This window comes from Manacus candei, unplaced genomic scaffold, assembly GCF_025592945.1.
Source record: "Manacus candei isolate 608988 ecotype Guabito, Panama unplaced genomic scaffold, ASM2559294v1 h1tg000057l, whole genome shotgun sequence".
In the NCBI taxonomy this organism is placed as follows: Eukaryota; Metazoa; Chordata; class Aves; order Passeriformes; family Pipridae; genus Manacus; species Manacus candei.
The window spans coordinates 10,765,673-10,779,104 of record NW_026138105.1 but is presented as its reverse complement, the minus strand read 5'-3'; the positions used below and the strand labels follow the sequence as shown (position 1 = coordinate 10,779,104).

Genomic DNA, 13,432 nt, shown 5'->3' with positions numbered 1-13,432 from the left:
CGGGGGAGGCCGGGGAGGGGCAGAGCCCTGGGGGACCCGGAAACCCAACCGAGCCCGACCGCAACTGACCCGGCCGGAGGAGGCGGGGGGGGCTGAAACTGACCTGCCCGGGGAGATGTTTGTTTTCCTTGGGCATCCCCTTGTTGGTGAGTTAAACACGAGGAGTTGAACTTCGTCGTGTTCTGCTGACTCTTTTGTGGAGGGGGGAAAGGAGGGGGTGAATATTTAGACAGTAGGAATTGTGAGCTCGTTTTAAATATTTAATAAGTTCATTCTCAATAACCATCCTCTATCTCTGGCACTAATGTACTTAAATGGCACTAAATGTACTTAAATATTGTTTCTTGGAGGTGATGGTAGTTTGGAGCTGCTTATTTGGCTTTGCAAAAGCCATTCTTTGGTGGCGACCAAATTTTGTTTCGTACAGTTAAATAGTTTTTAGAATAATTTATATCTCCAAGTGTTTTAGTATGAAAAGCTTACTATCTGAGCTTGTAATTTCTAACTTGGAAAGAATGTTAGAGTCTAGTTATGTGTTATAAAATGAATGTGTGTTACACTCTTCCTTCAGTTTTAATGTTTAGTAATTCGAAACAGTGTAACATGGTGTTTTTCTTGCGTGGGCTTTTCTTTCCAGGAACTTCAGGGAGACAAGAAATGCTGATTCCTTTTATTTAACTCAAAAGGATGTATATAGCATTCCTAAATTCCCTGGTTTATTTTTTTTTCCTGGATAATGGAGTTGAGATTTTTCTTTAGAAAGAGTTCTTTTGAATATTTAGTTATCAAAGCCTTTTTTAAAGTAAATTCTTTGGCAGCTGATACTCAGCCATATTTTGCTGTATTTTATGACGACTTTTTCACTTTTTTGTCCTTCTGTTTTTCTCAGTGTTCTTGCAACTTGTAATTTGAATTAGTTTAGCTTCAGCTGTCCTGGTGCTACTTCTGCAAACAAAATTTGCCAGCTGTTTAAGCAATTTAAATGCTGGTCAATGAAAAATGATGTGTAGTTACTGTACAAGTGTAGCATATACTGTGTTAATTGTAACAGATATTTTAGGTTGTGCTCCACTTTTATGTATGCCAGCTGCTTGTTATCATTCCGTGACATTTGGAACTTGCTATAGGAATAAATATAGAAGTAAGCTCAAAATAGCTGTTCAGTTAGGCCTTAAATTTTTTCCCTTGACAGTTCCAGAAACATGTCACACATAAAGGTGTTTTAATGCACTTTGGAACGATAAAGGCCCATGTAGGCCTTCAGCCTCCTTTGAGACTGCAAGATTCCAGTGATTTGCAAATCAAATAATTGGTATTTTCAAGACTAGCCTGTAAAGAATGTCTTTTACAAAGTTTTTGTGTTGTTTGTTTCTTTAAGGGCTATTTTAGTTGATTTCTGTTGGTATGCAAATAAAGGTTTTGCTCTGCTGCAAATATATGTACACTTCAGAAATGTCTACAGATTTTAAAACTGCTGAAATGTAAAATAATAATATAAACTATATATAAATAATATAGTTGCAATATAATATATAAATATATAAAATCGTATATATAATATGTATCTATATATTAAATACAAAAACATAATGTAGTATAGGATATAAATATAATATCAACATAAAATAATATAAATAATAATATAAACTAAAATATATACGATATAAACTAATATGTAATATATATAATTGACCCAGTGCTTCGTAGGGTGTGTTTCATGTAACTAAGAGATGTCTTCTGAGTTAACAAAACAAACAACACCAAACCCCTGAAACTCCCCAAAGCAATGCAAATCAAGTCTAGGTTAGTAAATAAAATTGAATAAATACTTTTTCAGTGTCTAGTGGACTCACCAAAAGCCAGTGTTTGTTCTACTTAATCCAGCTTCACTACTAAGATTATGATTACATAATTTGTTTCTGGTTTAAGATAGTAATTGTCTTTATAGCTGTAACTTACAGTGGTGGGATTTTATTTCTGTACAGCCTGAAATTTAGCTGGAGATATTAGTGGGGAGAGGAAGGACAAGGGTTATAGGGGTTGGGCTGAGAGCTACAAACTGTAACTGATAGAAGCAGGAGGGCCTGCACTTGTCCAGAGCAAGATGAGATGGTTTTAGTTGACAGAAGTGGTGATGTCTGTCTGCACTGGTTTTATTCTCTGGTGCACTTTCTCTTGTAGTGCTACAAATAGCAGGGCAGTGGTAGGAGAGTTAATATAAGTGAGATTTACCCAAGAACTGGTTCCTGTTTGTGCAGCCAAGCCTGTCTCCTCACTGGGGAATCTTCAGTCAGCTGCCAGTTAACACTTGGAGGGTTGAACTACTCTGAAGTTTTTATCTAACACAGCTTCTGAGACGAGGGGATACTTCACAGCTGTGATAATGGTGATGGTCTCAAGACCACTGATAGACCTTTAGGTTAAAAAGCTTAAATTTCCAGTTAGGGAGCTAAAACACACAGATTAAATATGCATTATGTGTGTTCTCCCAGTAAAGCCTAATCAAAACTGGAAACTCAGCTGTGCTTACTGCATCTTTATTAACATAATCAGAGTGCTGTAATTGCCGTGTTTCACCAAATTTTGAAGAACTTAATTTCTGTTTTACTTTGTTTAATGGGGTCATTTTATGAAATAAGAATAAAAATGATAGCTGGTGTCAGAGGTTATATTTTAGCTCCCTTTTTACAAATGAAATAAGGGGGAAAAGTGTAAAACCACATGATTTTGTTTTCTTCAACAACTGTACTGGTAGGGTCAGAAATGATAAATTATTTAAAAGTAAACAAGCTGTGGGATGGGAAAGAGTTAAACTGTAAGGTTCTTGGATTTAGCTGTTGGGATTACAGCTGAGTGTTCCTAACAGCCCTGATAAAGAACTAACTGCCTTGGTGTGGAGGATTGCCAGAGGGTGTGAGTCTCCTTCCCAAAGAACAGTGTTTTCTGGGCATTTGCTGAAGAGATCAAGTTCAGTAGCAGAAATTGAACATTAGGTAAATAAATAGTATGTTTTTGTGAAATATTTTCATTCCAAGCGATGGAAAGGTAAATGGTAAAGATATTTACCCCATCAGAGGTAGTTTTATTGTCTAAACTTACAACCACAGCTTGTACAATTGGTGAGTTCTGGGACCTTTAGAAGGTTTCTTTTACAGAGATGTATGCTTGGTTTTTAAATCTAAGCTTTTGACTATGGAAAGCCACCTTCATTGCTGTTTATTCTGTATAAAAGGGAAAAAGAAACCAGCAGAGCTCTCTATGCTGCCTTGATTCTGCTCACAACTTTCCCTGATGAGCAAAATCTGTTTGTTACTTGATTTTTGCTCATACTGTTCAGACCCTGAGAGCAGAAGTAAACCTGACCCAAAAATTCAGTTTTATTTTGGTTTTGGGTAAATTTTCACTGTTAGGGCAGGTGTGGGATTATCCTACTCAGAAGGATGTGAGTAAAGGCTTCAGAAGGTATTGTAGGAATAATAAAACAGAGAAAGTCTGTTAGTAAGTCAGTGTCTGCCTGGGCTGTTAACCAACCTTGGAGCTCTGACTTGAAAATAAAAATTACATGTATATGATACTTTTTTTTTCCTCTCAACATTAGTTAATTTTACATTTTACAAATGCAGAAAACACTACAATCAATATGAATTTTGCTTCTCAAACAGTTAAGGACCTCCTGTATTGGAGAATGTGACAGTGTAACCCTTGTGTTAAGGGTTGCTGAAGTTCTGTCAGTGCAGTTGTCACAGTTCTCTCCCCAGCTACTGACACAGAGCTGTGCTGGCAAAACCTCTCCTGCCTACACAGATACCTTAGAATCTGTGTGCTAATGTAACTTTTTCTTGCAAGGCATTTGAGTGAATCTCAAAGTCTTTTTTGCCCCCCTGAGATGAGCTGCTTCCTGCCTGGAGGGGCCTGTGCTGGTCTGTGAAGGAGCTGTGGTTCTGTGTGCAGCTGCACTGGGGTGGTGCTCACCTGCCCCACCCTGCAAACAGCACACACAGGTAAAAGTACAGTTCTGCAGGTGTAATTGCACCAGTACGAGGCACTTATGCCAGCAGGGCTCTGTTGATTGTAGCCCTTAAGGTTCCTGACTTGGGCAGCTGGAACAGGGAACATCTGTAGTATAGGTATCACCTGTTATTAAATAACACATTTGCCAGATTTCTGATGGGCCTGCTGCCAAAGTGCCTTGAATGTGTCTATGAAAATTGTTATTTAGCTGAATTTAACTGAGAACTTAAGTGTGGTTCAGAGAAGCACTTTTTGCTACTTATCCAGAACAAAATACTGCTCTCATACCTGGTACTGTTCTAATTCTGCAGCAGGACCTGCCCAGTTGTCCATCCCTTCTTTCCTTGATTTTTTTTTTTTTCCTGACTGTTCTGGTCCTTTGTGCTGCAATCTGAAATAAGAGGGTTTTTAAAAAGTATTTTGCTTGGGAAGATGATTTTCTGGCCTGAAAGAGATCAAAATAAACTTCAGTGTGCATATTTTGTTTTGCATAAACCAGGGAGCTGCTCTGTGTTTTTGCTTGGAGCATTTGTCATATTGTGGAGTATGACATTGTCTTTGCATTGTCTTTGCTCTCTAACTGCTCCTGTGCCCAGTCTGTGTGTGCTGATAATCTGATAATCTGCTGCTGTGCACACACATTAAATTCATCACTTCCAGGAGGTCCCACATTCCCTGCAAACGTGCAGGATCCCTGTCCTGTGCATGCACAGGGTTCCAGCCTGAGGCACTGGCCTTATGAGGCTTCCATAAGGTAAGTGAGCAACCTGACAGAAACCATGGAAAGTGTGATGGTTTGTGTTTTAGTTTCAGACACACAGCACAGAGGGTTTATAATAATGTGTGACTAAAGACATATTCATTTGGAAAGGTTTATTTGTTTATTATTACAAGTACAGAGACCAAGTGAATGTGTCTATTCTTTTTAAGGGAAGTTGTTTCTTCTTGAAATTCATCCATTTTCCTATTTTAAAAAGTAAGCTGCCAAGTTGGTTTGCTGTAAAGTTTTTTTGTTAATTTAGAATATTTCTTCACTGTTTTTGACTTGAGAAAAGTATTGATCCTGAGAAATTTACAAATATATTGAATGTCATTTTTCATGAGAGAAAAATCTGGAAGAAAATTGATAATTGTTTCTGCCTCTTTGAAAAGTTAAAAAAAGGAAGTAATTAGTGTTCACATTTTAAATCTCATTAGTTGATTGGTGTCAGCACCATGTATTGGTAGTACCTGCTGTCATGTAAATGTTCACTTATTGGGCTCTCACAGATTCCTTGAAAAAAATGTCAGTGAGATTGAGCAAGGAGATCTCAACAGATGGGTAGAAGCCTCTGAATTAAATTTTTTCCCTGGCCCCATCTGGAGATCTGATCATCTTGGTGTGCTCAGGTGTCTCTGGGGAGCTTTTCCCTCTGTGGTGTGGGTGCATCACACCCTTTCTTTCCACCACCTTCAAAGGGTGTGGAGTTTTGTCCTCTGGTTCAACCACTTGTATCCTGGGGCAGCCTGATCTCCCAAGCTAATCCATTCAGTTCTTTTCCATTTCTTTTGGGAGAAACTTGATGGCTACACCCCAGCACTGAAAAATGAGTCTGTAGAAGGACTAGACCTAGTCTCTAACGGGAGGTGAGGGCAGAAGTAGCAGGCCTGGGTGGATGTGAGGTGTGGGACTGTGGGTGTCTGTGGTGCCATCCCTGACAAATTAATGCCATGTTGTGTCTGTGTGTCAGGGTGAATTACTGTTCCGATGGTGAAAGCTACCTTAAAACCAGATCTTGGTGATACTTTGTCTTAATTTGGCTGTAGCACTGTTCATATTTGCCTGGAATTATTCCTGCTTCCTGCAATTTAAGAAGGGTGCACATTTCTAAAATTAGTCTCTGTTGTTCCTGAGGAACATGGCTGTATTACTGAGTTAGGTGTTGCTCAGTCTGCATCTTGCAAATTTAAAAGCTTGTTAATTTTTTTAAAATAGGAATAATATATCAACTGTAGAATAGTTGATATAGAACTGTAGAATGAACTGCCACTTCTATGTTGTTAGTATTGTGGATAGATGAGGTTGTAGCTTTGTTTGTAATCTTGGAATTAATTTAGTGTGTTTAATGATAGCCAGCAAAGCACTTAAAGTGTTACAGATTTCGAAGTGTTATTTCTTTCTGGTTTTATTCTTCTAGGTCTAACTATAGCCATTGAAAGACTTTGATTTTATGCAACTTTTATTTTTAATATGATCTTTCAAATGTGAACTTCTGACATAAAATTTTTGTATTTACCAGAGATGCCTGGACTTTGACCTTGAACTGCAGCTTATCTGCAGCAGTCAAATAGTGAGATAGTAAATTATTTGGAGTGCAGGGGAGGAGTTCGGGATCACAACAATTTTCTTGTCTCACAATATCCAGAGTTAAGTCCTAAAGCTTTTCAACTCTCCTTGCCTCTCTTGTCACAAGTTCCCATTTCACAGCTGTTCGGAAGGTGTTTCCCTTCTTTGATAAGATACTTAAATGGGTAAGCAGTGCACACATTATATATGAAAATGAAAGACCATATACCAGTTTTTTTGGGGTATCTGATTTCCTCTTGCTTTCCATGCAAGTAGAGTTGTCTGTTCTTGGACCTTTCATGGCTGAGCAGATGGAGGGAGCACCCCCAGCCCTGTGTGCAGGTGGCAGTCCCCAGTGCCAGGGCAGACCCTGTTCCCTGCTGCTCTTGGGGTCAGTGCATTGCACCTTTTGTCCATGGTCTCACTGCAACTGCTTGTTCATGTACAAAGTAGGTGTTGCCCTACTGGCATCTTTTGGGCTGCTTTTGTAGTGCTTGTTGATGTAAGGGATTAATTTTGTTGCTGCTTAGCAGAAAGTGCAGGTTTCCCAGCTGTCACTTTTGACAAATAGGGATGCAAAGTAATTTTTAATGGGATCAATCTTCTGAGTGGGAATGCATCAGCTAAGCCATGCCAGCATTTCTTTGATCTGCATCAGCAATTATGTTCTTATATGAGTTCTCAAGCAATAATGTTTTTTTAATGTAATATTGCTGTATTTTCTTATTAAGAATTTTTTAACACTTTAAGGAGCCTGTCATAGACCAAGCCCAGTGCCTCTCTTACAGGGAGTTAAGTCAGCAGACAGTGTAAATTGTGGTTAGAATGATTGTTACATCATTCTGGAAAGGATGCTTTCTGCCCTGTTCATAACATCCTGTAGTTTCTTCAAGAAACCTCTCCTGGATATTTTGGTTCCAGCCAAATATCTTGCCTATCATATTTTCTGATTCCGAAGAAATTCACTGAAAAAGTGCAACTAAAGGGCAGTTACAAGTCATGCTAATTGAAGCCGGTATCCCAAATGTTGGCATAGACTGGATTTTGTAAGGACATAGAAATGAAATTCATCACTGATGAACAACACCTGCCTTGAATACCTGGAAGTTATACTTTGAGTTTCTTTGCAGATGCAAAGAGTCTTCTGTCTTCTCACTCGTGTTCAGAACTTTATATTGTCTGTTGTGGCTGTTTTTATTACCATGGCCATTGAATTTCCATAATGTATCCAAAACAGTAACTGGAGCCTTGGTATGAAAGTATGCATGAAATATTCCAAAATCAAAACCTAATAGATGTCAGATATTAATCATTTGGATTGAAATATTCGTGCAAGGGACTGGTATAATCTCTAACGAGATACCAGAGTTGGTGCAGATTACAGCAAATTGACTGAGTATTGAAGAGTCCTGACATCCAAGATCAGGGGGTAAGGTGCAACCTGTTTTGTTACCTGGCTGTGACAATGAGAATTGACATTAATGAGGGAGTAAAGATCACTGGTCTTTCATACACGTTCCTCAGGAAACTAAATAAAATCCCCACAGTAAGCTGAAACTAAAGAATTTACTCTAAATACTGACAGACTTTTTTTTGTACATAAGCTCTCAGATAAAGGAGAAATTAAGTTAAACATTTAGCATTTTATTACTAAGATGCCTTTCAAGATCAGGTTTTTTTTTGGAATGAAGTCTTCCTAGTTAAGTGAGGCAGGGAATTCTTAATGCAGTTAAAATGCTGAGCTCTAGAAAAGACAAAACCTTTATGTGTTCAGAGGACCCACTGAGCTTTTATTTCCTCTTCAGGGAAATAAGAGAAAAAAAAAGAAGTGGAATGTCTCTTTACAGGTGATTTATTGAATTGGCCTTTATCTAAAATACAAACATTAAAAAGGTGGGTGTTCTTTAAAACTTTGCTCTATCATGATCAGATTAAGATACTATATCTGGGCATCTTAAAAAAGGTTTAATGAAGTCACCATCAGCAGATCCAGGTGTCTTCCCTGCAGGTCTGTGTTACTGGCAGAGATAATCTCTCTCCTTTTTTGCCTGGGATTTGTAAAGTGTTGGGTTACAATGGGAAGCTGTAGATAACTGTGCTTTGTGTGAGGTTTTGTCTGAATGAGAGAGGGAGAATATATTTACAGAAAAGTAGAGTGAGATTATGAGCGGTGGTTTTGTTTGTTTAATGAAGGTGTGTTGGAGGAGAGATTTTTAATATGTATTGTGAGGTGTTGCAGTAGTAAGATTTGAAATTTGGGAATGCCTTTTCTGTCTCTTGTTAAATTGGCTGTTGACTCTACTCTAGAATTTCTTCAGTCCGTGTCTACTGAAAACCACGGGTGTTTACAGTAGCTGGAGTAAATGTTTCCTTAACTGGATGTTCTTTCTCCTGATACTGTGCATCAGCTTTATGCTCCACTTGTAGATAAGTGACTGTTCTGTTTCACTAGAATGCTCCTTCTACCACAGCAACTCTTGATTTGTTTTTTTAAATTCATTTATAGTTGATTTGAAAAACTTAGATATTTTCACGTTGGAGACTTTCTCCCAGAAGCTGTTAACCTCAGGAGAAAGCAGAGGGCCTTTTGAATTAGCAACAGTTATTAAATATTGGTTTTCCTTTCTGTCCCACCAGTTATAGAGATTGTTGCCTCAGTTTTTTCAGAGGTACAGAATATTCTTTCTAACGGAGACATGGCAAAAAGACAGGATGATGCTGATGGGAATTGTCTATTAGGGGAAATACAATAATTCTCATTTTTCAGCTAGAACTTCCAGTTTCAGAAACATGATTAATATGTTGTATTAGGAGGAATAAGTAAAGTTATCATGGATGTTCAGTTCCTTTAAAACAAGATGACCAGTTTGCTGCTTCAGTTGACATTTCTGACAGTATCTCAGCTGCAATTGAATAGTGACTTAGTGAACTTGAGAACAAAATGAACAAAAAGTCCCACTGAATTTGGAAGAGAAACAAGTATTTCAAGACTTCCAAAGCTGCTGTAGTACTAAATATTTTTGTAGGCAGTTGGTAGACTGCTTAGAAGTGCAAAGTGTAATTGTGAGTTAAGGCTTCCATCCTTCTATGTTTTCATAATATTTGATTTTTCAGCTGCTTTTAGGCACTTAAGTTTAACCTGTATTAAGATGTAGTTCTGCAAGAGCAGGTTCATGTAAAATAAGTTTGACACTCCCTCTGTCTTTGATGAAAAATGTGGCAGAGGAAAAAAATGGAGATACTAAATAATAATAAGAAGGGACCAAGCATTTTACAGCAAATGCAAGGAGTCTGTAATTTTGGTGTTTTAAGTACACTGTATATGTCTCAAATTCGAAATTATTTTAAAATTTCAGTTCTGTAAAAGTTTTTTCCTGTAGATAATGGAGATGATACAGGTAATAGCAATGAGATAACATCTGCTAAAGCAAAAAGAATTATTCTGGTGTAGAATCTCTTGATTTTCAGTTAGGATTGGTGCTGATGCTGCTCCGTGCTCAGTCAGAGCTGCAGGCTGTGCTCTGTGCAGCCACTGGGTGGGGAGTGACTAAGGCTGGAAAATGTCCATTGTGCTCAGCCAGCCGTCCCTGGGTCTGGTTTTGGAATGTTGTGGTGACACAGCTCCGTGACTCAGACGTGATTTAAAGAGTGTGTTGCACACGGGGCCTTGAATGCCCAGGTACAGCACCATGAACACAGTCCCTTGGACAGTTCTTCCACTTCTTGTGTGATCCAGAGGCACAGTTTGTTTCCTAGTTTAATACAGAGTTAAACAAAGAAGTGATTAGCTGACTTTCCCTCTTCCTTTAGGCATATCACTTAAAAATTGCATGATGTGTGATCAGTTGGAGATTCTGAACAGGGAGATGGAAAGGTTATTGCAGAACTACACCGTGGAAGAAGGCACTTTAAACTCAGTGATGGACTCCCTGGATGTAATCACTGATTCAGACAATGGAGCAAAATACAGATTAGAGCAGGTATTCAATGCCATGAGTTACAGCACCAGGGGCCTCATAATTAGTTTGTTCTGTTGCTTCTTTGTTATTGTTAATTTTTTTCCTCCTAAATTAGGAGTAGGAGTAGTTGACTGAGGGAAAGAATGTACATAATATACATAATAGAGAAGGTAAAGGGGAAGAAACTACTGATGTGGATCTAACTCCACACTCAGTGTTGTTTTCCATAATTCTGCTTTGCCACAGTCATACAAATTTTGAGATTTATTGTTCACAAAATAATAAAGTGATCCAGTGATGAGAATTGGATTTGGAGAGGAGTTTGTCTTTCCCCTGTTCTTATTTTTGGGACAGTGACATGACTTTGGAGAACACTAGAGATGATCACTGCTCAGGGATTAAAAAAGTGGTTTTAAAGAGCAAAGATGCTTTAAGAGTTGGGAACTTGAGAGATTTGGGGGGGGAAGGTATTCTTTAAAAAGCAAAGTCAGACTCTGTCTTGGCATGGATTATCTAATATGTTTTAAGATAGAATCTCCTGACCTAGAGTGTTTATAAACAGTTTTTACTCCTTTGAAAGAATTTGTAATGTTTTAGTTATGTCCTACACCTGCTGTGTATGTTCCTCTGCATCTTTAATTGCAGAATGCTGACACACAGGCTCTGTTCAGTTTTGTTCTTTTGCCTTCACTGATTTTACAGTCCAGTTCATCCTGTCCAGCTGGTCCTCCTCTTCCTCCCAGATTCTTTTCCAGTGTTTTTGTAGCCTGGTAGACTACTTTGGGTTAATGCAGGCATTTCCTACTGATGTTCAGGCTCACATGCTCAGAGCTGCAGTGTCTTCTGTGATAAAATTTTGTATAAACCAGTAGATCTGCCCTATGTAATCCAGGCCAGGCTGATGGAGTTGAAAAACCTTTCTGTATTTTCATTGCACAGTATATGCTTAGTAAATTCCACTCTCAGAATGCTTTTAAGTACTGTACATGGAATAGATTCTTGATTACAGTTTGTTACTTTTCTGGAAATCTTTAAGGGATCTGAACAAATTCATGGGAGTGCAATTGTATTTTGTATTTCTTTCAAAGGTCTCAGCTGTAGGTAAGTGGGGAGGTGCTATTGCTTTATTTTGATTTTTCTTTCCAGTTGCAGTGTTTTTCTGAAAGGACAAAACTATCAAGAAGACAAAATAATGGAATTTGCTTTATAACATAGTAGAGGCAAAACAGTTCTTAATTTAGGTAAGCAGTAGTAAGGTAAGTTAATAAATATATCAGTGCCTTATCTTTTCTCTTTCTTTTTTTTCCAGGAGCCAGCAGGAAAAAGAGGATTTATTGGATCAGCATTTGGACCTGCTGACAACTTGGAGATTGGGTCTGGCACTTCTGAGTCAGGAATTTCAGCATGTGCTGGATGGATGATGCTGAATGACTCTGATCCGGTGCTGCCCTCCTCTGGCTCTGCCCTTCAAAGAGAAACCCTTCAAACCTCTAATGCTGTGTCAGGTAAAGCACAGAGAGCACCTTGAGGAGCCTTCTTAGTTCTTTACATTGTATCTGGAATTTAAATCTCAGAATTTGGATTACCTCTACTTACAACTTTTAACATTTCCTCATCTTCCAGGGTAAACAAAGATGTAAATGTTAACTGTTTTGACTTGTTCTCTTACTTCTATTGCAACCTTTCTGATGTGAATATAATTTTAGTGCTGTTTAAAAAAGAAAACAAACCAAACTAAAAATTCATAGTTAATGATTTTTTTATGGAGGAATTTAGTGGAATTTCATATTGGATTGAATCAGTTTCAGCTTTTTACCTGTGTACTGCAGGCTTATAGTTCACTTTTTATTCTGTCTGTAATGTTAAAAGTAATCATTACTATTTAAATTGATGTTCTGCTGCTTTTACAGTGGCATTTATAGTATCTCACTGAAGTGAAATACCGAAGTTACAACTGAAGTGTTAACTTTTTTAACATATCTGCATGGATGCTTATGTTTCCATAGCATTGCCTGTTACAAGTTTCTGTTGTAGCAGTAATAAATGTAATACTGAAAGCAGAGGGGTTGGACTACAGAGGGATTGTGTGAAGACAGAACAGTCTATGAAATAAGGAGGCATTTATCCCCAGCAGCCACTGCAAGCCTGGGAGAAGTTTGTTGAACGATGCCTCTGCAAACGTGTAGCTGTGATCTGTACAGCTGGTAGAAATACCTTTATTTTGTTCTTTTCCGTATCATTTCTTTTATTCTATAAACCTTTTTAGAGAAATAGTGAAGGTAAAGTGTTGCTTTAACCTGAATACTCACCAGTGTTTATGAAACAACCTAAAAATAGCAGCTAAACTGTTTAACAGGCAAGACATAGACCTAGTTTATTTTAACAAGGAAGGCTAGGGTATTTCCATTTTGTTTAAAATCCAAGAGCTTCTTATTCTTTGGGAAAACCTGTATTATCTAAGCAGCAGTACCTTTAAGTTTACTAAAACTGGCTGTTGGTTCTCCCTTGTTTCTGATCTGCTGTTGGTAATCATTCCATTCTACCAGAGAATGTTACTCCTATCAAATACCATCCTCACCTTTGGAAAGGGAACTGTGTTTGGATGAGTCCTTGCTCCATGCTCCTTGACACTGGGGCATGTCCATGTAAGGAGTGGAACTGCCATAAAGTTTTTTTTCCCAGACAGACCCCAGGGAGTGGGTTCATACCATGAAGGTTTTTTTTTTTTTGAGAAATGTCAGAAATCCTAAGGCTACTCAATGAAATGTCAGTACACAATATCCAAACCCACATCTGTAACTTAGTACATTGAAAGAACATCAGTGGCTTGAAATACAAGTAGAGTGTTTGTTACAATAAATCACGAGGTTACATCAAAAATATTTAATAATTACTTAGGCTTGTAAATATTTTTGAATCAGTTTTGAACCTTATGTTTCTCTTCAGCGTTTCAGAGGGAGGACAGTGTTGCCCGTACTATGGAACAAACTGTAAACACAGAGCCATTAGAGTCTGAACCTAATACTGACAACATGGAAAATAGTTCTCCTGGTAAGAGTTCTTCCTTTCCAGTTGAGCAGAAAATACGCTTATTTATGGGGTTTGTATGTGTGTACATGTATATACATATATTTTT

The 13,432-nt window shown here is 38.0% G+C and overlaps 1 protein-coding gene across 4 annotated transcripts in view; it reads left to right on the top strand.

Annotated features, from left to right (window-relative positions):
- Positions 1 to 13,432, top strand: part of DIDO1 (death inducer-obliterator 1) — a 52,104-nt gene that overhangs the window by 3,304 nt on the left and 35,368 nt on the right. For 3 of the 4 annotated variants that reach the window (XM_051803121.1, XM_051803119.1, XM_051803122.1), the window contains exons 2-3: positions 11,606 to 11,801; positions 13,243 to 13,347. In XM_051803121.1, the coding sequence (XP_051659081.1) occupies positions 11,714 to 11,801; positions 13,243 to 13,347 (193 nt within the window). In that variant the 5' untranslated portion in view covers positions 11,606 to 11,713. Of the gene's footprint in view, positions 1 to 112; positions 147 to 11,605; positions 11,802 to 13,242; positions 13,348 to 13,432 lie in introns of those variants that run through there. The other variant, XM_051803120.1, reaches the window with a different exon arrangement.